Source organism: Taeniopygia guttata, chromosome 2 (assembly GCF_048771995.1).
Source record: "Taeniopygia guttata chromosome 2, bTaeGut7.mat, whole genome shotgun sequence".
Taxonomy (NCBI): domain Eukaryota; kingdom Metazoa; phylum Chordata; class Aves; order Passeriformes; family Estrildidae; genus Taeniopygia; species Taeniopygia guttata.
In genome coordinates, this window is record NC_133026.1 from 69,222,128 (window position 1) to 69,245,361 (window position 23,234).

Below are 23,234 nucleotides of genomic sequence, written 5' to 3' on the forward strand. Positions count from 1 at the left end.
AATGAGGATAATAAAATCACAGTCATGTGGTTGATTGCTTAAATGTTGTACCTCTGAGCAAGTCATTTGTGTCTTGTCAACTTCCTGCACACTAGGAAAAGGCTATTGCTTTCTCTGTGCACCTGTACATATTCAAACATCTGCACACAGAAGTACTGAAAGGATGATTACAAAGGTCCTCTCTATATTCCTAATAAATAATTGAGGGCTAGATGTCTGTGTTCTCTGATCTACCTTCGAAGCAGAGGTGGCAATAAATATCTGCTGTACCTCCCTGGCCTGTTCTCAGTTTCTCTGTTTTCCAGTTGCCATAAGCACTTTTTTATTTGCCCCTAGAATCTGCTACTGATGACTAGTTTTCATGTCTCCCCTCATGCTTCCCCTCTCCTTCCTTTTGCTTTCTGTATCTGCTTTGTGAACCTGGGGTATGCTGAGGTGCAGGATAAAAAAAATCAGCCAGTTAAAATACTTATTCCTGCTCCTCCAGACTAGTATGGTGTATCTCAACATTAGTCAGTGTACAAGTATGAGTTCCAAGGGGGTTTCATTGGGGCCTGTATGTGCTACATTCCTTGGCTGCCAGCAGATGGAAAAGGTTTTGGAAAAATCTGTCAACATGACCTGAATGATAGGCAACCATTTAGTCCTTTACACACAGGAAAGGAGTTTGAAAAAATAAATAACAAAAGAGAGGTTCACACTCCTGTACAGTAAGAACTCATCTACCTATGAATGACAAGAAACTCACTATATTCCTCTTGACTTATACCTGAAGGAATAAATTGCACCTTGGTCTTGCTGCAGACATGAACATTTCTTGTAGAAAGAATGAAAGATATGTGAGGTGCTTTCTGTAGCATGAAAGCTTTATGTTTAAAAGCACCAAATTTAGTATATATATATTTTTTTTTTCCCTGTGTGAAACACAATTAATGCACAATGTCTTTGGTGTTCCTGCAGCCAACAATTCTCAACACTGAGTGAACCATGAGCCTGTATAGCAAAGTCAGTGGAGTGATATTAACCAAAGCATAAACAAGTAGAATTCATCTCCCCATTCTGCTTTTCACGCTGAAGTAAGATCTGCCTGGCTATTACTCTACAGCTAAGCAATGATCAGAATGCTTGAACTTTACTAAGTCTGGGAGTTTCTTTACCCACTATTTTCTTTCTAAAACTTGACAGGGGGAAAGTGTCATATATATATAACAGGAAAAAATGGACTGTTACCAGTTCTGAGTGGTGCTGAATGTTGCTCACAAATGACCAGCCAGATTCTCCTAAATTTCAAAAATAGAGGAAAAAAGATATAAATTCTTGTGTCTCTTTTAATCTCTTTTAAGAATCCTCTTTTTTTTTTTTTTTTTTTTTTCCCAGAATTCTTTCCCACCCATTTCCACCCAGAACTGATGTTAGTTATTAGAGAATAAGGTTGCCATATAAAAATTGACCCCTTACCTCCCTGGCCATTTTCCTTCCCTAAGGATATTTGTTGAGACACTCTAAACTCATTAAGGATGTATCTTCTGCTAACCATGACCTGAAGCTGAGATTTGGATTTTACTTTCTCAGTAGTTTTGTATTTTTTCCAGCTACCTACTCCTGGCAAAACCTATAACTTCAGTTGGTAACCCAGCCTGAGCCTGGTGTCCTTGAGTCTACCAGCCCTGAGGAGTAGGAACTAAGATCTGCAGGCAACTTGCAAATGATGAAATCTAAAGCTCTTCTTTGCATACTTAAGGGACCATGTATGCTTCCTGGCCAGAGAAGGCCAGCACTGAAAGTTGTACTCCCAGCCACTGTCACACAAAAAGCAATTTTCCCAGGTAGATATGGATAAACTTTCTTCCTGCAATCAGGAGGTAGTAGGGAATTATCTGCTCCATTTTCTCTGCTGTGCTACCTGCTGTCAGGTTACTGAGAATGTGCTATGAAACAATTTAGATTTGTGAGCTTCCAAAGCACTGGGAGAGTGCCTTCCAATTTGTGGCTACATCCTAGGACTCAGCAGGACTGTGCTGGCACAAGGGCTGCTTGCTACTATGAGTTCTTGGCAGCGGGACAAAGTAAAGGCTCTGCCAGATCATGCTGGAGCTGATCAGTGTGGCCTATTTATGTCACTAGGTATGGGATTCATAGGTTATTCCTGCCTGGGAGCTGCTCTTGGAGATCACTGCCTCCCTTTAATGAGTAGTGCATGTCAGTGTTGGCCATTTGGAGATTTTTGGTTATGTCTTGTAGGCTGTGCTTTGCTCTTTTGGTCAGCTATAAACCAGCACTGGTGTGTGCCCAGTTGGGGTTTTAACCAGAGCAGAAACACTTGGCTGGTGGGGACAGCTGTGAGGGAGGGCAGTGCAGTGCTCCCAGAAGAGAGAAGATGAATTCAAGGACTGCATGTGAAATACTTTGAACATGGGAAACTGAAAAGAAAAAAAGAAAACAATTGCTGACCTTATGAGGCAGCAGTTAAAATGCTGATGGGGGATGGTAACATTACTATGGACCTGGTAGGGACTTCTTATTCCATAGGAGGTGGTCTGAAATAGATCAGCATGGCCATCCATTTTGAAATGTTTTCCTCCATTCTCTCCTGGGCTAAAAATGCCCCAAAACTAAAGAATGACACATCACACAGTGTCTCCCTGAAAGCATATTTGGGAAGTACTTGTGTGCCTGAACAAAGACCAAATAGGAAGGCAAATATATCTTCAACTGCAACAATACTCCATCATGAGAGCAGGATGATATCAATAGTGCTCAGTTCTGCTCAGAATGATTTGTTTTTAAAGAGATTTAAGTGAAGTGCTTAGTTCCTTCTGTCCCAGTTCTCTCTTTAAATCTCTCCTGTTCCTTTGTTCACACATATTTTTTTTTTCCTTCCTGTGAGCATTGTCAGATAAGCATTATATAAAGTAAACACGAGTTTATAAGAAAAAGGAGAGGGAGATGATACTCATAATTAGAAGTTGCCACGTTTTATCTGTGAGTGGACCAACAGGCCTATTATGGAGTACACCCAGGGTTTTCATTCAGTTTCCCTCCAGTTCCAAAGAGACTATAATCTTTTGAAGATTATAGTCTATATATACTATATATTCTTTTTAAAGAATAAACCGGTTCCTAAGACTCCTTCTGAAAAGAGAAACCTATCATTTGAAATGCAACTACGGGAAATGGTGACTTTTGCATTCCAAAGCTGACTACGTCAAAACAGAATCTATTAAAGATACAATATAAATAATTGTTTTAGGTTAACTGTATCTATTAAAGCCAAAGCAAACATAGTATGTTCACTCTCGACAACACGCTGACCGCCAGGGACACTGCATCCTTAATCTGCTCAGAGCTTTAGCTTCAGCCATCCAACTACCACACTGGTGCTCTACTAAATATCAATCTGAAAAGTTTGGAGGAAAACAGTGCAAGAAACGTCAGCCATCTGATAGTAAATATTTTGACCAATATAGTTTATACTATTCAGCAAAGTTGCTACTAGCTTTGTATTTTGAGGAAATTAACGATGAAAAATACAAATAATAATGAAGAAAGCCCGTTGTGGCCAGAAGAGGATTGAATAGCTCATCACCTATTTGGATCAGATACATCAGGATCGCAAGCACTTTAACTGGATATGTATTGCTGGAATTGATATTTTCCAATTAAAATTGTTATAAATGAAAATTGACCCCGCCGAATTAAAAATAAAAAAACCCAGAATTTTATTATAGCGATTGAATTCTCTCTGAGCCAGCCACAAGGAGAAGGACAGTGCTGAGTCCTGGGTCGGTGCTGGGTGTGTCACAGAGTAGACAGCCACAGCAGAGGGTCCCATTATGCACACACACCACCCTCCTGGTACAAGCGGTTTTTATAGGGAATATTTTGCTCGAGGCCAGGATTTCGGGGCGATCAGCCTTTTCTTTCCATTCAAAGTCCTACATATTCATAAAGTCTCTTTTCTCTGCGTTGAGTTTGAACAATTTGGTGTCTGGGTGGTGATGAATCTCCCTGGTGTAGTTACTGGAACGCGGCATTCAGATGGATCAGCCTGGAGGGTTCCCAGTCTCGGGTCGTTGCCTGGATGATCATCGCCGGGCGTTCCTGTATCACCTCGAGGAACGACCCATCTCCAGGCGAGCCACGTGTATTAGCTTGCAAATGAGGTTTTGTCAGAGACCGGTTTTCAAATATGTGGGGGTAACTCCCAATGCCGACGTGTGTGTGCTTCCAACAATATCAAATATTACATACATCATGTCACACCGGCGCGAATTATATTAATTACACGCAACAACACCAAGGTGAGACTCCAAGGCCCCGGGAGTCCGCGCTTTCAGTGGCGAAGCGACAGCGGCGCGCCCTGGGCGCTCTTATGGCCCCCGCCGGCCGCCGTCCTGGCGCCGCTGCGCGCGCGAGGCCCGGGGGCGGGGCGCGATGGCGGAGGCCGGGTGAGGCGCGGGTGAGTGCCGGGGTCTTCCTTGCCCTCCTTCCCATTCCCTTCCCTCGCCTTCCCTGCCCTCCTTCCCATTACCTTCCCGTCCTTCTCTCCGCTGCCTGCCTCGGACGGTCTGGCCGAGCTCCCCTTCTCCTGCCCGCGCCATGCTCCCGTCCCCTGTGGGGCCTTGCGGGGCTCCGCGTTAAATTCGGGAGGAGGAGAAGAACGTCCCGACGGGAATCTCCGCTGGGGCCGGCGGGGATGGGGAATCCTCAGTGGGCTGGGGACCTAGCCAGCCGGGCTGCGGGATGTGCGTGGTTCGGGCTGCCCCTCGCCCATGGGCCGTACTTGTCTGTTTGTTTTTATATGTCTGTGTTGTTCGAATATTTATGCGAGGAGAGACTGCGGAAACTGGGTCTGTTTCGTCTGGACAATATACCGAGAGGGGGTCTCTTTTATGTGTATAAATGTCTCAGAGGTGGTGCCAGACTCTTCAGGCGCCCAGTGACAGGACGAGGAGCAGTGGCCGTAAACTAAAACGCAGAAAGTTTCGCTTTAACAGGAAGAACTTTACGCTGAGGGTGGCAGAGCACTGGAACAAGCTGCCCAGGGTGGTTGTGGCGTCTCCCTCTCCTGACACGTTCAAAACCCCAGTTACTCCCTTGTAACCTGCTCCAGGTGGTCCTGCCGTGGCAGGGCTGGATGAGCTCTGGAGGTCTCTTGCAACGCCAGCAATTCCATCGTTTTCTGATATGTACAAATGTATAGGCACACACATACATACTTATGCTATGCTTTAAACTCGGTCTCACTGCGTATTAACGCTGCAGTGTTCTTCTGCTCTGTTTGAGGCCGGGGATAAAATCCCGGGGCTTTACCGGAGACACCTGTTGGTAAATAGCTGAAAAGGGCGGTCCTATGCCACCTGGATGGAAGTTTGCCATTGGTTTGTGCGAGGAGATTGAGCAGGGGTCACCAAACTAGACTGGCAGAAGGGAAGTTTTGTGTGTGACAAGATGTTAAAACAACTCTAGTTTTTTATTTGCTTACTAAGATATTTTTAAAGAAAAATGTAGAGTTCTGTAGGTGCAGCTGGGCTGTATGAGAAGAATACATTAACTTCTAATTTTGTTACTGCTTCTTATTTCAGTCCATCTAACAGAATAGCTGCAGGAATTCGTCTTTATTTTTTTTTCCATGTGAAGGAGATCTCATGCATGCATATGGAACTAGTGCAGATATCAAGTAATCTGTTTTAAAATAACTTCACAGTGTTTTAATTTAAAAAAATATTGTGAATGACTTGAACTAAAATTTACTGTTACTCTTTCTCCCTTCTTTCATTCAAAATTTTAAACTGATTGAAGACAGAATCTGCAGGAAGTCTGAGATAACTTAAATACATCTGACTTTGACAAAAAAAAACTCTATAGAAGAAGGACAAAAAGAACAGTGCCTGTGCTCAGGAGACAGGGAAAACTTGGGAACTCTTCCACCTTGCCAGCCAGCCAGCGTGTGCACCCAGTCCACATGAGGTCAGAGTGAGCAAGAAATGTATTTCTGCAAAGGGAGGATGAGTGCTTCTTGGACAATAACGTGAATTCGTGGCTTTCTGTCTGCTAGTTCTGCTTGTTCATGCCATGTCTTTTTTTGTTTTCCTCCTCCTTACCCCCCAGGTTTACTGTCCAAAAGGATTTAGACCTTGCTTAAAAAGGTAGGAATTTTAATTTGGCTGTATTCTTTCTTCCGTGGGTTACTTAAATAAGTTAAGCTTATTTGTTTTTCCAGCTGCTCCATTATATTGGATATTTTTCTGTAAGAGAGAAAAAGTGACAAAAGTGATAAACTTTTTATTCCCTTCCAGATATTGATTTGATAACTTTATTTGTACATATTCTCAGTGGTGTAAGTTAGTGTAAGAGATGTCACCTTTCCCTCATATTCTTTATTGCTAGACTTTTCACAAATGTTTATTTTTGTTTTTTTTCTGCATTACTGTATAGATCCTGGGTTTTTTTTTCCTAGAAGAATATTAGTTGCCTAAGTAGCTCTTTGTGACATCATTCTGTTCCTTTTTAAGTTAAATGCAGATATGTGATGGTTCAGCTTACATGAAGTTTTATTTTGAAGTATATTTTGCAAGATTGACTGAAGTACACATGTTGAGAAAATGCATGGGTGTTTAACTTCTTATGTACTTCAATAATTAATTTCCAACATCTGGAAGTGTTTTTATACCAGCAGCAAATCTTTGGTTACTGAAGTATAAGTTTAAATACATTAAAGCCTTGTTTTTTTGTTCTTCATTGCCATTAGGAAATTGTTGTATTTTCCCTGTAACTCTGAAATACCCTTGTATGATTTCCTTAGTAGGCTGTTGGTTTATGTAAAGCACCCGAGTTTCCAATGGTACTTCAGACTTCATTCTAATTAGGAGTTACAGCAGTAACTCTTTTTATGGACTTTTCTAGCAAGTTGCTTTTTTTGATTTATGAAAACTGATCTGGATTTTTACATCTGCTGGGAGATACATATGCATATATATTTAGTTTCTTGTGGAAAATACAATTAATTATTAGCAATCTTTTAATGTATTATTCTAGCCAGATTATACTATATGTTTTTTTATTATTTAGGTATAGTTGTTTAACATTCTGTACCTGAGAACATAAATTTTTATTTTACTGTCCCAGTCAATTAAGTAATTCAGATTAAAAGCTTGTGGGATCAGGAATCCTAGGAATAGTTTGGTTTGTTTTCAAAAGGACTGTGGAAACATATTTGGATAGTGTCCACACACAAATAAGAGAGCAATAATGGCCTCTGGAGCAGTCACTTGTGTTCTGTGTCTTTTGTTCTTCTTCCGTGATGTGAGTGGAAGTACATCCATCATATGACATAAGCGCACTATTTCCTTATGATGCTGACATGATTAAAAATACCTGTATCTTGAATGTGTCGTGTCAGAGGAGATGAAGGGGTTTGGAGTTAGGAGATGACAAGGTGCAGATGATTTATTAACAAGCCCTTAGGAATCTGTATGGTTTGTGACTTCCTCCCTGCCTGTGTTTGAGGTATCGGGGGAAGAGGGCATTCAGGAAGTGTCTCTGGTAGTGGATTGTTTTCATATGCTTAGTATCCCTCATATGTGTGATTTGTTGCACATATGCTTAGAGATTTATCTGACTTTTCTTTATGAGAAATGTGCAGTAGGTATGAGGCTTTGGTTTTGTATTCAAATGCTTTCCTAATGCCAATCTTCTCCCAACACTTCTTGAAGATGCCTGCTGCCTGTGAGTCAGTGCTTGAGGATATCGAAGACATCGTGTCAGCAGAAGATTTGAAGCCACACGATCGACAGTTTGTGAGAAGGAATGTTTTTCCCAAAGTGCGAAAACGGAACTCCCAGAAAAATATTCAGACAGATGATGAGCCCCCAAGTGACAGGTAAAGTCTTACGTTGACCCTGTGTTGGTGCTTTTCTTGTATCTCATATGTGATTGTCAGATTTTAAAAATAAGGTGGAAGTTTGTGTTATATCTTAATGTAAAATCTATGTACAAGATAAAAATGAGTAAAATACTCTGTATAGAATGTAGAAAGAATAAATAATAAATCCTTAGCAAATTCCTTTTCCTAGACACATTTTCTGTAGAAATCAGTCATCGCTGAGATGTTGATTAATGGAATAATCAGTCTGGAAAAATGGTTTCTGTTATGCTTTTATGTGTAAAGGACTTCTGAAAAATTGTCTGTTTAATCTTACTTACCTAAATACAATCTGAGCTCTTCAAAATGCAGTTCTGGAGTAGCCTTTTGACTTCTGATGTGAATAATAGGAACAAAGTCCTGAGAGGTGCAAAAGGGTTGGGGTTGGAAGGGGTTGGGGTTGGAAGGTCCTCTTTTCCAAACCCAATGCTTGAGCACTGCCACAAAGAACCAGTTGGCAGGACTCTGACTAGGCAGTTTTTTTTCCATCAAAGAGATGGAGATTCTGCAGTCTCCATGAGTTAACCTGTGCCAGTTCTTGGTCATTCTTAGAGTGAAAAAGGTGTTTCCTGATGCTCAGAGGGGACCTCCCATGTTTCATTTGTGCCTGTTGCTTTTGGTCCTGTCACTAGACAGCACTGGAAAAAAAGGAGGCTCTGCCTTCTTTGTACTCTCCCTTCAAGTATTTGTATACTTTGAGATCATCCTGAGCCTTCTCCAGGCAGAACAGTCCCAGCACTCTGAGCCATTTCTGTTATGAGGCATGTTCCAGTCCCTTCATGATCTTTATGGCCTTTTGTTGGACTGTCTCCAGTACATCTCTGTCTCTGTTGTGGGTGCATCCTGTCAGGGCCCAGGGACTTGTGTATGCCCAGTGTGCTGAATTGTGTATTCTCTGACCCAGTCTCCTTTCATCATCCTTGCTTCAGTCTTTAAACCTGTTTTCTGCATCCTGGGATTTGCAAAGGCCGTATTTCTTGTGTGTACATCCTGCAAGTGACATGGTAAAATTTCTTTTGAACTTGCTTTTTTATTTCAGTGGAAATAGTATGCAGTAAGCATGAAATGTGTCTTTGCATTTTTACTACTTCTGATTTCCATAAGAACAGAATCAACATTCTGCTGCAGTGGAATTGATTAGAGTATAGGTCAACTCAGTTATTGATTATAGTTTCTACTGCAGGTTTGACATCTGGGGTTTTTTCTTTTTTTTTTTTTCTTTTTTCAAACATTGGTTTGAAGTTGGTGGATGAAATTTCCCTAGATGATAAAGATGAAAATAAATTGTGTATGGAAATTTAATTTCCTCTGGAGAAATAAAATTCTGGGTTTTCACTGGTGTTCAAAAGAGATTTTATTAGCATAACAATGCATTTTTATCTACATGCCCCTAAAAATGCAAAAGTCTGCCAGGAATGTATGGGCAGCTGAGCTGGTGCTCTGTAGATACTTTACACAAGTAGTTCCTGCCCCAAAGTGTTCAGGTACTAGATATTCTCTAGCAGGCTGTGTTTTAGTGTTTTGTACCCAAGAATGCACATGAACATGTGTTGTTTAGACAGCAGGAAGTCTAAATACCCTGTGTTTGCAGTTAATGATCATTAATGTTCCATCAACAAATTTCTATTTTTAGCTAGGGGAAGTGTCTGTTAAAAAAGAAGTGTGGAGGGGGAGGGAGGGGGGAAAAAAGCTGTAGGCAGGGCGCAGTATTGTGTTCCAGGATGTGTGGTGTTCTTGTACTGGCATCTTTAGCTCATTGGCAGTTATCCCAGGAATTTCAATGAGAGCTTCTTACAGAACTTTTTGTTGGTTTTTGGAGCCTTGTATGTGCTAGCTCCACACTGCTTGTCTGCCATGCTGCTTCTGTAGCCTGGAAAGGTTGGGATGGGGGCTTTCAGCTGTTCGTGTGGCTGGAGGCCATCAAGTTAATTTATAGAGCTGGCTTGTGTGGAGGGAGCTATAGTCAATGCATGCCGTAATATCAAAAGGTTGCAGTTTGTTTGCTGGTGGCCTAATTTCCGTGCTGCTGCTTGAAGGTTACTTGTTACATGATATGATAATTTTGAGAACTTTGGGGAATTTAAGTTTGGTATTATTTTTTTACCGTGTTTACATGTTTTGTTGGGGTTTTTGTTGTTGCTTTAACATAACTGCAATGTACTGATTCTGTTGTTATCCTACAGCTCCTGCACCTTCTCCATGCTGAAACTTCTCTATTTGTTTTCTTGCTAGTTGTGGTGGATTGACTCTACCACAAGGGAGAGAACTGGAAGAGTAAAAGTGAGAAAACTTGTGGGTTGAGATGAAGACAGATAAAGTGAAGGAAGGAGCGGGGAAAAGCCCCAAGTGATGCAAAAGCTGCCATTTGCCACCTCCCACAAGCAGACTGGTACCCAACCAGTCTCAGAACAGGGGTTATTTTGGAAAGACCACACAGCTTTTATTGCTGAACATGATGAATTATCCTGTTGGTCAGCTATTCTGCTCATGTTCCTCCCAACCTCTTGTCCATCTGCAGCCTGCTTGTGGCGGGATGGAGCACAGTGGGAAACAAGCAAACACTGTTCACTGACAGCTGAAACACCCGTGTGTTAACACTGTTCCAGTCACAAATACAAAACACAGCCCTATAGTGGTTTATGTTACTCTGCCCCAGCAAGGCCTAATACCTGTTACACTAAAATCACATAATTACTGTTTTTCCTCAGCTGTTTTGGAGTTGTTACTGTTTGCACTGCTTATTTTATGTTTAAAGAATTACAGTTCATTCAATCAGTTCAGTGGACTTAAAGGGGAAGCCTGTTCATCATTTAACTTGCATTTCTCATTCGTTTTTACTTGACAGCATTATTCCTGGTGTTCAGAAAATCTGGATTCGTACATGGGGATGTTCTCACAATAATTCGGATGGTGAATACATGGCTGGACAGCTGGCTGCATATGGATACACAATTACAGGTAACAGTATGAGTGAGCCCTGTAATTCAGTTTTTCTGGGGTGAATGTTCAGAGCTGTCAAACTGTCATCAAATACTTTCAGTCTTAATTATGCTTTTAAAAATCCCCTTCTGATCCTTTCTGATATGAAGGTGAAGAAGTAAACTGTTTTCTGGGCATTAAGCAGTATGATTGCAGGATGAGTGCTTTCAGAATGATTAGATTTTCTTGACAGGGCAGACATCAGATGTAATTCAGTGCCATTTTTGAACATTTTACTTGCTAAACTGAATTGCAAAGCTTTCATAAGAGTGGACGGGAAATATATTAATTGTTGTTTTTTAATTGTAATTGGTGGAACCCAAGGGGAAGTGGGAGAGAGGCAGTGTTTTTACTTGGTGATATGTGTGTTTGCATTGGAGCAGAGGTGGTCTACTCCAGGTAAATGATCTCCTGTTTCCGGAGTGATGATCAGTATGGTGGAGGTTGGAAATTATGAGGTACAGTCCCGTATCATCCCAACAGCTGAGAATGCTATTTCTCCTTCCCTTCCAAGTACTTTAAAGTCTCCCCATCATCTTGTTCTGCCTCCCCAAGCCTAAAAATACCCTCAAACTTGTGGTTATGCTGACCACATTTCATCTCCTTAATGCAAAATATGCCGACAAGTTGAAAAGTTGGATTAATACTATGTTGCAATACACAAGTATTATCTGAACACTTTTGTATAGCTTTTGACTAGTCAAAATAGAAACTTAAATTTCATTAATTAATTCAAGTTCAAGTGTGTCTTGCACCTAAACATGTATACTGAAAGACTACAAAGTTGTCTGTCCTGACATTTTTCTGATTTCACGGAATGACCGTTTCTTTTCTGAACGTGTCATGATACCATTAAAGAGTTGTATCTCATTTTCCTTTATTGCTGTTGATCTTTCTTACATAGACATAGGATGCTAAATTATTCAAGTGCTGAACTACTTTAGAGAACCCAGTTGATTGTTAAATTAGTAGGTATGGAGTAGGTATGCTCTTTCCACAGACAAATGGAGTGCTGATCCAAAACCCCTTATTTGCAGCAGCTGTTTGTATAAGATGGCAAATATGTTTTCATTATGGCTTTCTTACATTTAATTCGTCTTTACCTTCATTGTTCTAATGCATATTATTCCAGAAACTGCTTTTGGCTTGTCAAGATAGAGATGGCTGTTCTGTTCTTTTGGAATTTTTTCTGAGAGAGATGTAGGAAAGATGGGAGTGCAGTGAAGGAAAGAACTATGTTAAATTTTTGACACCTTATCTTTTTAGAAAATTAACTGTTTATAAGATTAGAATAGAAATATGTCTACATTTCGAATCTGAAACTGAAAACTAAAAACCTAATAAAAGTTGCAGTTGCTGGGAGAGGAGTCCGAGAGTCATTTTGGTATTTGTACATGAACTTGACTGCTAGTTTCTAGTCATTATTAAATCTAAGTCTTGATTTAGTTTATGTTAATGTATGTACATACATTAAATGGAACAAACAAAAAAGCCTGAATGCTAGGTGATAGGCAGAAATTATGCAGTGTAGTTTCTTCTTTTTGAAATTAAGTAATTCTTGTCAGTCTATTCTTAAAAAGTGTGTTTGGCTTTTTTTATATTTAATCATCTGGGAAGTTCAGATAGGATGTCAAATAGGGATTTAATCTTTTTGTCCTGTACAGTGAAGCAGCTACTTGTAATAGTAACTGTTGCTTAAATGATCCAAATGTCAAACATTTCTTGAAATTAAACTTAATATTGTTTATGGTATGCAAAAAATAAGAAGAAAATACTTTGTAAGAGCTATTTTGTAAATCAATCCTTGTGTTGCTAGAATTTGTTAGTTTTACATAAAACTGCTATAATCTTGGGGAAAAGATAGAAATACTAAGTTGAAAGATTGTCTGTTTTCACAGTGTCTTGGACAGCTATTACTTAAAAGTGTTTGGATTAACCTATTTCCTACATGTTCCTAAGCTTTTGAGACAACACTTCCTGAAAAGATGCTGGAATAAAGTTCTGGCTTTAGAAAATGTGAGCTTTACTTTCAGTTTTTGCTCCATTATGAAGGACTCAAGCACTGTTTTTAGTGTCTTCTGTCTAATTGCAAGACTGGAAAAAAACATAGAAGGAAGAAAATAAGGTACTAAGATTCCTGTTGCTAACTGGAACTTGTAACAATGCAACCTGCCTTGCAAGTTGACCTATCTGAAACTGAACATTAATATAATGTCCTCCTTGCTCTTCACATGTTTCAAAAATGTTCTTTCTGTACAAGCACCCTTTGTTGCTTCCAGGAATGTCTATATCCAAAGATGAAAACTGAGGGCTGTGCTTTTCACAGCAAAGATTGCCTCTGACTGGGGAGAGACCAGAGTATGAATCAGCAATATACAGATACTGCAATAACAGCAATGATGATTAAAAGTCAGGGACTGCATCAGCTTAAAAATAGGCAAAGGGAAAGCAGCAGAAGAGCTGAACCTATTTTTGTATCTGCTTTTACAGTGTGAAGGTGGGCAGCATTCTGAACAAATTGCATACCATCCTGTGGGAACACAAAGCTCCTTTATAAGATTGAGCCACACAGAAATGTGTGGACCAGCTGCTAGAAGTGTAGGGCAGTACCATGGGTAGTTGTTCATATTCTGAAAATGGTGTAGCTGATGGTGGCTTTACTGGTTCTAAAACTGGTTTTGGTTTCTTGGCAGCATGACTTGCTGTGTAGTTTAGACATGCCTGCAGACCTGCTGGAGTGCTCCCTGTGAGATACGCCCTGGAGGAAGAAACTGTCATGGTACAGACTGTCTGTAATGCCTGCTGTGAAAAACAGGAAGTGGGCGAGCTGGGAGCTTTCAAATATTGTGAGCAAGATTTTTGTTTGGAAGGGACTTAAGTATGTTTGCCATGTAGCTCACTTTCTCTCTGAAAAATGGAACTGCACATGTGTAGTGAGACACAGAATGCTTACACTTCTCAAGTGGGTAGTTCTATTCACGTGTTGACATCTGTATGTTTCTAGTTTTGTGTAATTAATGGATTTTGGCCCAGCTTTGAATGCATTTTGGTGGCTCAAGACATTAAGTATGCTTATTATTTAGTACAGATTGTTTCTGGCTCAGGTCAGTTCAGGTCCAAAGCATTCGCTCCTCAGCCATTGTAAAACATGCTGGGGTTGCTAATAATTTAGAAATATCAGAAAAAATGAACACCAACTTTTTCTTTGAAGATGAAGCAAAAACTTATTAAACATTCAGTGAGGCTAAGCAGTCACAGTTTATGTGCACTACACTTTTGTGAATTTTAGAAATGAATGCTAGCACAGAACATACTCCTCCTCTAGCATGGGATTCTACAAACAAGAAATAGTTTCTGCTATGTCAGTGGGCTTGGCTTTGATGTAGCACTTAGAAACTGGGTTATGTTATAGACCTTTAGCTTTACTTGTGCAGTTTTAGACTAATGTGAAATTAGTTCAGCCATCCTATTCGCTGTCTCAGAGATTTCTTCTGTAAGTGTGTTGAATGGAAAGTTGCTGTGTAGAGTTCCCTCCATTTAGTTGGCAGGACTTGTACCAGTGAGACTTGCCAATTCTTACTGAATCTTACTGTTTATAGTCCAAGTTATGTCTTACACCTCTGTAACTCCCTGTGCAGAGAATTTATGTATTTCTCTAAAGCAAATATTAAATAATATTTTGAAATCCTGTGAAAGCAATTATCTGGAGTTTTTTGCCTCTCCTATTTGATAATTTTCTAAACACTTGTCAGTTTTGCTTACCAGTGGATATAACTGAGGTATGATTAAGACTCTCCATCTGCTTAAACAGCACATTTGCGTAGAGGAAAGAAGGAAGAAGACAAGGAAGCAAGAATGATCTCCTTAAGACCTCATATTGAAAAGAAGACAGATGTAAAATAAAGAGTCTGCTATTGAAAAGCAGATGAGGTGCTGCAATCTAAAATGGACTTCAGCGTTCAAGTGCATTGTCTCGTGTTGATTGTGTTGCATAAGCCATGCTTGTGTAGACTTTGGCCATCCCTGCACAGGTGCAGCAAAGCATGCTGCAGCATGAATTTTATTCATCCAAGTGCAAAATAAAGAAAATTACTAAGACTGTACAGGTATTGATTCCTGGGTTGTGAGTCACTTCAGTATCTGGTTCTTCGTTTCAAGTGTTGTCTTAAAAGTACTTTTGTACTACAAAATAAAATTTTAATACTAGATTTTGATTTATTTTATTGTTTTAAAGTAGAGATCTCTTTAATATGTTACTGTATTATTAAAATAAGCTCTCTGCAGCCTGCATAGTGGCTGATGAAGTATTTTGACTAAGATCTCTGCTGGTTTCCAGTGTATACTTTTAGTTGCTCAGAATCAGCAGTTGGTCTTTCCATTTTTTGCTCTCCACCCTGCTGATAATGCTCATCTGTTCCTTCATAAGTATCATGTAAAATGGTAGTGACTACAGTGTAATTTTTGGGGCCATCCTCATTGTGAGGTATTTTTAATATTAAGCTAAAAGACAAATCTTTATTAGCTGCTCATGAAGTGCCTTATTACTCAGAGAATTCAAAGTTAGTCCTTGTGTTTGGATTTGTACTTTTCAAATGGTTATGAGTGCAGTTCCAATTTAGAAAAATAAGATAATTTCTTGAGGGGGTATGTTTGCTTAAATACGCAAAATACCCCACACTACTTTTCTGTTGATGAGAAGTGTTTCTCTTTTCTCTACAACACTGTAATCATGAAACTGTCTCTGAAGCAGCTGAGCAATGGAGAAAAGTGAACAGAGATTTAAATTCTGGTGTTTTGGACCCTCACTGAAGAATTTCCCCATTGTCTATAGCTTGTAGAGTCACAGCCCTGTATGATTTTTGCATTGCTTGATAACCTTACCGGCATACCTGTTCTGCTACAGATTTCTCTTTCAGATTGAAACTGAGTCCTGTTTCTGGATGTAAAAGCTTTTGGATGTTGGTACTGAGCGAGGCAGTAAAGTACCTTATTTCTGTGCCTGATGTTGTGAGATAGTTGCCTTAAGGTTCCAGTGATGTATATTCCTGCTGTTAGAAGATTGGAGTTACTGCTTGTCATAAGTTTGTTTTGTGTGCTGGTTCTTGGTGCTCTTGATAAATGTGCTCTGACATGCAGTTAGTATGGGAATACTTGGTATGTGGGTGTGAAGGTTTTCTTCTTTTTAAAATCTGAAACTTTTATGGTGAGATGGTTAGAAGGGTGAGGCGAGGGGGTGAAATGAGACATAGTAGAGAAGAAAACAGGTGAGACTCATGGGATGTAGCAGATGGAGTTGCACAGCTGTAGATGATCAAGATTTCACCATTCTTTGGAAGGAATAGATATTCCCAGAGCATTCAGAGTCTCCTATAAGCCGGTGAGGGGGACGAGTCTGGTTATTGTTGGGATGGTTTCTTGCAGTGTAGAGTTCATACAGTATCATGCTGTGACTCATCTACAGCACTGCATGTTCCCTAAGTCTCTGTAAACTAACGTATAATTGTGGTTTTGGCAACTGTGTATTACTGCTCCAGTGTTCCCTGTAAAACTTCCTAACCCGTGTGTGGCTAGACTTCTGTTACTTATCACTTCTGACTTGTAGCACAGTGCAAGATATATGACCTCTTTGCGGTGAGTTTTTCCTACCTCGCTTCCTCAGGATCAACTTCTTATTCCTGTTGGGCAACTTTCTGTTAAGTGGGGAGTCCAGCTTTGAGGATGTTATCTCCGTTACAGGATAGAACTCTTGAGTTCTCAAACTGGGTGATGTGTCCCCTGTTTATGGGGCAGCTAGGTAAGAACTAGAGTCTGTTTTCTTCTCATAATGGCATCACTGCCATTAGTGCTTGATGTGACAAGTGTGTACTGTCTTTCTTTATCCTCTTTAAAATTGTCTATTCATCTGTGAGTGCCTTATTTGGGTTTGTTTGTTTTTTTTTTTTCTTTCATTGTTTTTATTTCACAATCATAGGGCAGGCAACTGAAAGTTGGGAGCACACTGAAGAACCTGATAAATCTGATGTGCATACTCTCTTCAGAGACACTTGTAGAGAGCTCAGAGAGGCAAATTTAAGCATATGTGACATGGTTAGGGTTAATGCTAGTGACAAAGCATTGGCTACCTGCTCTGGTGTTTGTGCAATGGAATTTAGTTCTGGCAATGCTGAATTTCTTGCAATCCAGAAGAATGAATTTAAGAAGGATTGAACCATGAAAGGTAAATTTCAACTTTTGGTAGCATCCATCCTCCGATGTGGAATATGTCTCTATTGTAGATAGTTAAGCAATTAGCAAATGAAGCATAAATAGCAGTGATGAAGTGAGTTCAGCATGAACACCCAGATGATGAGGAGTTCTACAGAGACATTAGTTTCACATGTCTCACAGTTCTTCATGCTTAAGGAAAATTTATAGCAGATTTATAAAAGCTAATGGGAGGACAGACCATTTTTCTATAACCTGAAGAGATTTCTCTGAATATATACTCTCAGAGGTAGGAGCAGGATTATATTTTGATCAGGAGCATTTGAAAAGGACGTGCTTGTTACCCTGGAGGACTGGGTGGGTTAATGTTCACTGCAGGCTCCTGCTTCAGTTTGACTACAGTTCATTTGATAGAGAGGGTGAAGTTAGCTGCCAGTGAGGACAGAGTTCTCTGAACTTGCCACGGTTGCAGCTTTGCATCAAGATGATTTTAATATATTTTGGGAATGCTTTTTTGTCTGTTGCAATGTGGATGCCTCTGTATGTGAATTGCTGTAAGTTACTCTGGGGAGCAAGGAAAGCCTGGCTGAGTTGCTTTCTAGCTTGTTGCTTATAAGAATTTTGAATGTAGCACAACTCAAACTGTTCTGTGTCTCCAAATACAGAAAGTTAATTTGTGTTCTTCCTCTCTTAGGACTGAGGGCATACGAAGAGAAAATACTGCAGTGTGATTATGGAGACACAGAAATGCACAGAAATTATAGCTGGAGACAATAGAAATGTAGTAGAACAGATAATAACTCAAATTGATTTTGGTGCTTTTCCTCATTGATCGGAGCAAATAAAGAAAGACGGGGGGAAAAAAAAGAGAGAAAAGGGCTATCAAACTAGGTGTCATTTTTTTTTTCCTTCTTCATGGCCAGCTTTGGTTATGTTCATGTAAGCCTCGTAGGTTTCTCTCAGGTGTTAAAACAGGTCCCGGAAATGAGTGAACAAGTAATGAAACGTAGCAATTTTTTCTCTCTCGATTCCCATCCCATCCCTGGAGAGTGTGTCTGCTGCTGTCTTAGCTCGCTCATCTGCGCTTTTGATTTATGCCTTTTATTTTAAATAAATGATACAGCTCTGTGTATCTCCAGGCCCGCTTGGCCGTATGAGCGAGTTTGGACACTACCCTTCTGGTTTCTATCTAAAAGAATGTTTAGACAGTGGTCACGCACACACACAGTTGGGATAAGGTAACGTGTGAAACAGTTGAGGCTTTTTTCAGCCGGAGAAGGTTGGGAGGGTTCGGCGCGCTGTGCTGTGGGGCGGGCGGGAGCCCTGGTGCGGTGCCGGGAGCAGCCGAGAGGGGGCAGCAGGAGCTAAGGAGTGCCGCGCTGCCGGGCGGGCTCGGAACGAGGGATGGATGGAGGGGCCTGCATGGAGCCTTCGGCGCCTCTGACGTACAGTCACACGCCTTGGAATAATTTCAGTTCCTTGCTGCCGTCCTGATCTTATGCCGGTTTAGTTGGCAACTTTGCTGTTGATTATGAGGGTCTAATTTGCATTTCTGTTTTGTCTGAGAGTTGCCGCTTTTTAGCTTCAGTTGTGTTTTGTGTTGGACTCAGTTTCCCTTCTAGAGAGTCTGCGTTAAAGAGATGAGATTCGTGAGGTGTAATTGCCTGAATGCACCTTTTTGAAGAACTACTCAGCTTGGAAGCACTTTCTGCTTTATGTTTGCTGATCTGGGTAGGCTGGGTTACTTTTATCTTTGAAACATAGTTTGAGGAATTTGCTCATAACTGTCAACATACTGTTTTCCTAGAGGAATAATTTAAGAAATTGTTTAATTTTAATAATCTTATGTACTCTGTCTTACCGTGTGTATTTCTCCAAGACACTAAAAACTGTAAGGATTACTGAACAAACACTACTTGTTAAAATGCATTACTACAGCATAAAAAAACCTGTGAGTGTAAAGGCAGATGATTTTCAGATTGGACATCAGTATTTAATTGTTTGCATGCCTAACAGCTTGTTAGGGCTAGCATTTGGTAATTGTTGTCACTACTCTGGTGCTGTCCTAAGTTTCCAAAGCTAACTTTTTCATTTGTTCAGTCAAATTCTAAACAGTTTACAGGATGTGATTTATTGTGTTGTTTTGAGGGAAAATGCTACCTGCTGTGAATTAACATCCTAAGCTGACTTATGGGTAAGACCTAGCTGTGTACTTGGCTTGTGTATTTTGTGTCCTTAACTTAAGGTTTGTGGAAGTACTTTTTTTTTAATTCATTCATGTTGACTGCAAATCATTTTCTTGAGATTATCTTCAGGAACCCCTGAGTTGTTTAATTTTCTTGCTTTTGCCATCTAAATATTTTAAATTTTAAATTAGTTTTGTAAAATCTTTTATTCTGAATGATGTTTGCAATAGTGGAGACAAGTTGCCAAAGGACAGTGGAAGGTCCTTTGGAAGTTGGTCCCTGGTACCTCTGGGGGCAGTAGAACTGTCCCTGAGGAGGCCCTTAAGTTAGCAGGGAAGGAGCTCTGTGATAGTGAAACGATGTCTAAAGCAAAGCTGGAGCAGACTTCCATGTGACCTGTATCTTCCTTGTGGTGTTCATGGAATAACCATTCAGTCCTGCTCTTTTCTGGCATTGCTGTACTCCAAAGCCTAATTTGAAATCAAGCGAGTTATGCACAGGCTCATACTGTTTCACAGAAGTGGAGTAATTGTTTGGTCTCAGCAATACTGGATAGGTAGCGAGCCCCTCTCACCTTGAGAGGAGTGGTAAGGCTGCTCTGCATCTCAGGATGTGCAGAGAAATTACTTCATTGCACCATAAAATTGTGTATTAGAATTTTCTGTATTGTCAGAACCTATTTCTGCTGTTCACAGGAAACTTTAGCCTTGTCCTGTCCAGTTTTTGTGATTTTTATGCTGGTTTCAACCACTTGGGGAAATTGGGGTAGCTGTTGTGGCCAAACTGCACCCATGGGGACCTTAAGCTAATTGAGCTGGTGCAGGGCAGGGCATAATGGGCCTACAGAAATGCACATCTATCAGTCTTGAATTCACTGCTGTGAATCCTGTAGCTTTTGTGTGCTACCAGTTGGAGTTAGCAGATTAAGTGTTGGGGCTGAGGGACAGGCTATTTAAGCAGAAGACATTAGCTTTTGTCTCATCTCAAGTCCCTGGCTTTGGAATTTGCTTACAGAAAGAAGCTAAGCAGGAACTTTGTTGTGGATAACTATAAATAGCCTTTGAGTTAATTGTGCCAAAACTGAATTGCTGTCGATTGGTACAAGACACTGTTGTATAGAGAAGTGATTTTTTTGGCTTGCGATTTAATAGAAGACAGAACACTTAAACTGCAGATTTTATTAGGTATTTTGGACCCTCAGCTTTTGTTGGCTTGGTTTTAAGGGTAAAAGTGTACTTGTTTGTAATTGATTCCCTAACTGGTAGTTGACTTTTGAGATTCTGTTGTTTGTTCATGGGTTGCCACTTTTCTGCTTGTCTTTATCATGCTTTGAGAAATTCACTTCCCATTGGAAATGTTAGTTTTTATGTCTTGTGAATGTAAACATATATACCATCAGATGATGGTAAATTTGAGCATCCAGTAATTATTTAACCTGAAACTTGAGCCTCATAATTGGTAGTGATGGAAGGAGACTATTAAGTGAATATGATTTGGAAGTCTTACTAGAAAACAAAAAAATTAACAAGTTCAGTTTTAAGGCAGTCATCTTTATATATTGCTGATGATTCCAGATATTCTTTATAATACTAGGTAGAATAAGAAAAGCACTACCAGAATTTTCTGTTACAGGAAAAAAATCTGATTGCTAAGGGCTTTTTTTAACATTGATTTTCATAAAACCCCTAACTATAGGAAACAGAGGAAGGAAATTTTCTTCACAAACTCATTTGCCATGATACTTGTGTCTTTGTGTTAAAAATGGCTTGTTGGAAAACTTACATGTTCAGAATTGTCTTTGAGTTTGTTCACGATTTTCCAAATAAAAACACAGCAGAGCAAGAAAAACAGTGTCTTTTCCTGTAGGTCACTGCCAGTTCTTTTACAGGTGCAGCTTTTCAGTGTTGTCAGTGGTTCCTCTCTTTACTGAGGCAGAATTACATTTAAATGGAGGGGGCTGCGAACTTTGCCTCTACTCTTTGGTGGCTTGAGGATGAATTGACATAGTTTTTATCAGCGCCTCAGTTTGAGGCTGCTCACCTGCTGCAGGCAGCCCAGCTGCCAGGTGCAGGAAGAGGGGTTTAGTTCTGGGATGTAAACTGATGCAGAGGAGAACTGGGAGAGGAATTTTAAGTAGAACTGTTTTCCCTCATCACCTGCAGGGTGTAAGTTTGTGTTCATGGCTGACAGAGCCTCCTCTTAGACTGCTGCATTCTGTTGAAGATCATAGGCCAAAAGGCACCTGGCATGGTGAACTCTCCTTCCCAGGGCGGGGCCATTCAGCAGCTTTTGTTTTAGCTGAGTGTTGTAAACCTGCAATGATGGAGAATTCATAACTCCTTTTGGATGATTAAATGCCTTTCTGGTTGAAAAGTGTTTCCAAGTGTGTGACCTATACCTTTTAGCACATTTAAGCCTTTAGCTGCCTGTATGTTCTTTAGTGGGGTATGGAGAACATCTGATTCTTTTCTTCTGCACAGCAACCTTTCACATATTTGAATACTGTCATGCCTTCTCTCTATAGGCATCCTGTGTTTAGGATAAGTAAACCTAATTCCTAAAAGCTTCTGTCATAGGTCATCTTCTCTAGAGCTCTGACCTTTCTTCTTCCATTCCTCTGGACTTTACCCAGTTTATTTATTTGCATCAATCTTCAAGTACATTAGTATGTTTATCTAGCATGTACAATTTTGATAAATGTGGAGGAGGGAGGTTTTTTGTTGCCTTATTCAAAATACAGGTTTATGAAACCTTCCAATTTAGGTCCCAGGACAGCTGAAAGCTTTATCAGGCTTTGTTAGAGAATAACTCTTTCATAATTTACTTAATGTTTTTTTATATAAGATGAGAAATACTGAAATACACTTCCCTAGAAAAATACTTACAGGAAATAGTTTTGGAATAAAACTGTTGAAGATGGGGAAGTTGATGTCTTGTTGCTAGCTTGTCCACTATCCTAGTCAGAATGGCTTGCTTCTCTGCTTCTGGTTTTTTAATGTGTCTGGAATGAATACTTCTAATTTATAGAGAGTCACAGTAGGGTTTTTTTTAAGAATTTGCTTTCACAGCTCATTTAGGGCCACCACTGCTGTTCTTAGTAATGCTAACTCTAAATTGCTAAGCAAAGGATTGTCATCACACTTTTGTTATTTGCTTTTATTTTTTTCCCCACTGTAGTTTCAAAAATACTCTTGTCACCTTTAGTTGGTTTTTTTGGACCATTTTAGTGTAAAATCATATTAGTTGCCTGGTTTGAGCCAGTGCAAATCTTTGTAAGTGTCTATGCATATGCATTGAGACATTGAGAAAGAAAGAAGGCACAGAGCATTACCTGGACTGAGTGGGCAAGAGATGGTTTACAAGAGATGGCTTGTCTTTCATTTAGCACTAAGGCTTCCTTGTGCTGAGTTAAATTACGTGCTTGTGAAACTAGAGCTTTAGACTTGGAATGCTTTGTTTTAGTGTTTTGTGCTGTAATAGATTTCTGCAAGTATTTTGTGCAACTTGATCTGGTAAAGAATCCATCTTGATGCCATTTGTTGGGGCCTTAAAAGATCCTCCCCCCACCCAGTACGTTAGAAACCTTGAATTTATTGGCGTACGTAACTTGAGAAACAGAGAAATTTTGGCCACTTAAAGTAAGTGAAGGTAACACATTGGACAAACATTAGATCAGAGTTTGATGTCAGACTTGCAATAAGAACTGTGCAGGACTACATTACAGAAAGAGTTCTGTTAATGCTTACTTAGCTTTTCCAGATCATTTTTAGAAAGATTTTTGCAGAAGTAATAAGCTATCAAAGATGTTTTTAACACCTTCTCCCTTTGTGAGGCCAGAGTTTGGTCAACGGGAAGAGAATTGCAGCAGTTGGTAAAGATTTGGTTTGTAGAGCTTCAGCTTTGGGTTTGTTTATAGCAATTGTATGGGTCACTTTCGTGGA

The 23,234-nt window shown here is 40.0% G+C and overlaps 1 protein-coding gene across 3 annotated transcripts in view; it reads left to right on the plus strand.

The window, feature by feature from the left end:
* The first annotated feature begins 4,349 nt into the window (after window positions 1-4,349).
* The window catches only part of CDKAL1 (CDKAL1 threonylcarbamoyladenosine tRNA methylthiotransferase), a 374,946-nt gene continuing 356,061 nt past the window's right edge, over window positions 4,350-23,234 (plus strand). For 2 of the 3 annotated variants that reach the window (XM_002191079.7, XM_072924178.1), the window contains exons 1-4: window positions 4,350-4,459; window positions 6,112-6,149; window positions 7,716-7,882; window positions 10,770-10,882. In XM_002191079.7, the coding sequence (XP_002191115.5) occupies window positions 7,716-7,882; window positions 10,770-10,882 (280 nt within the window). In that variant the 5' untranslated portion in view covers window positions 4,350-4,459; window positions 6,112-6,149. Of the gene's footprint in view, window positions 4,460-5,806; window positions 5,971-6,111; window positions 6,150-7,715; window positions 7,883-10,769; window positions 10,883-23,234 lie in introns of all 3 variants that reach the window. The other variant, XM_030265571.4, reaches the window with a different exon arrangement.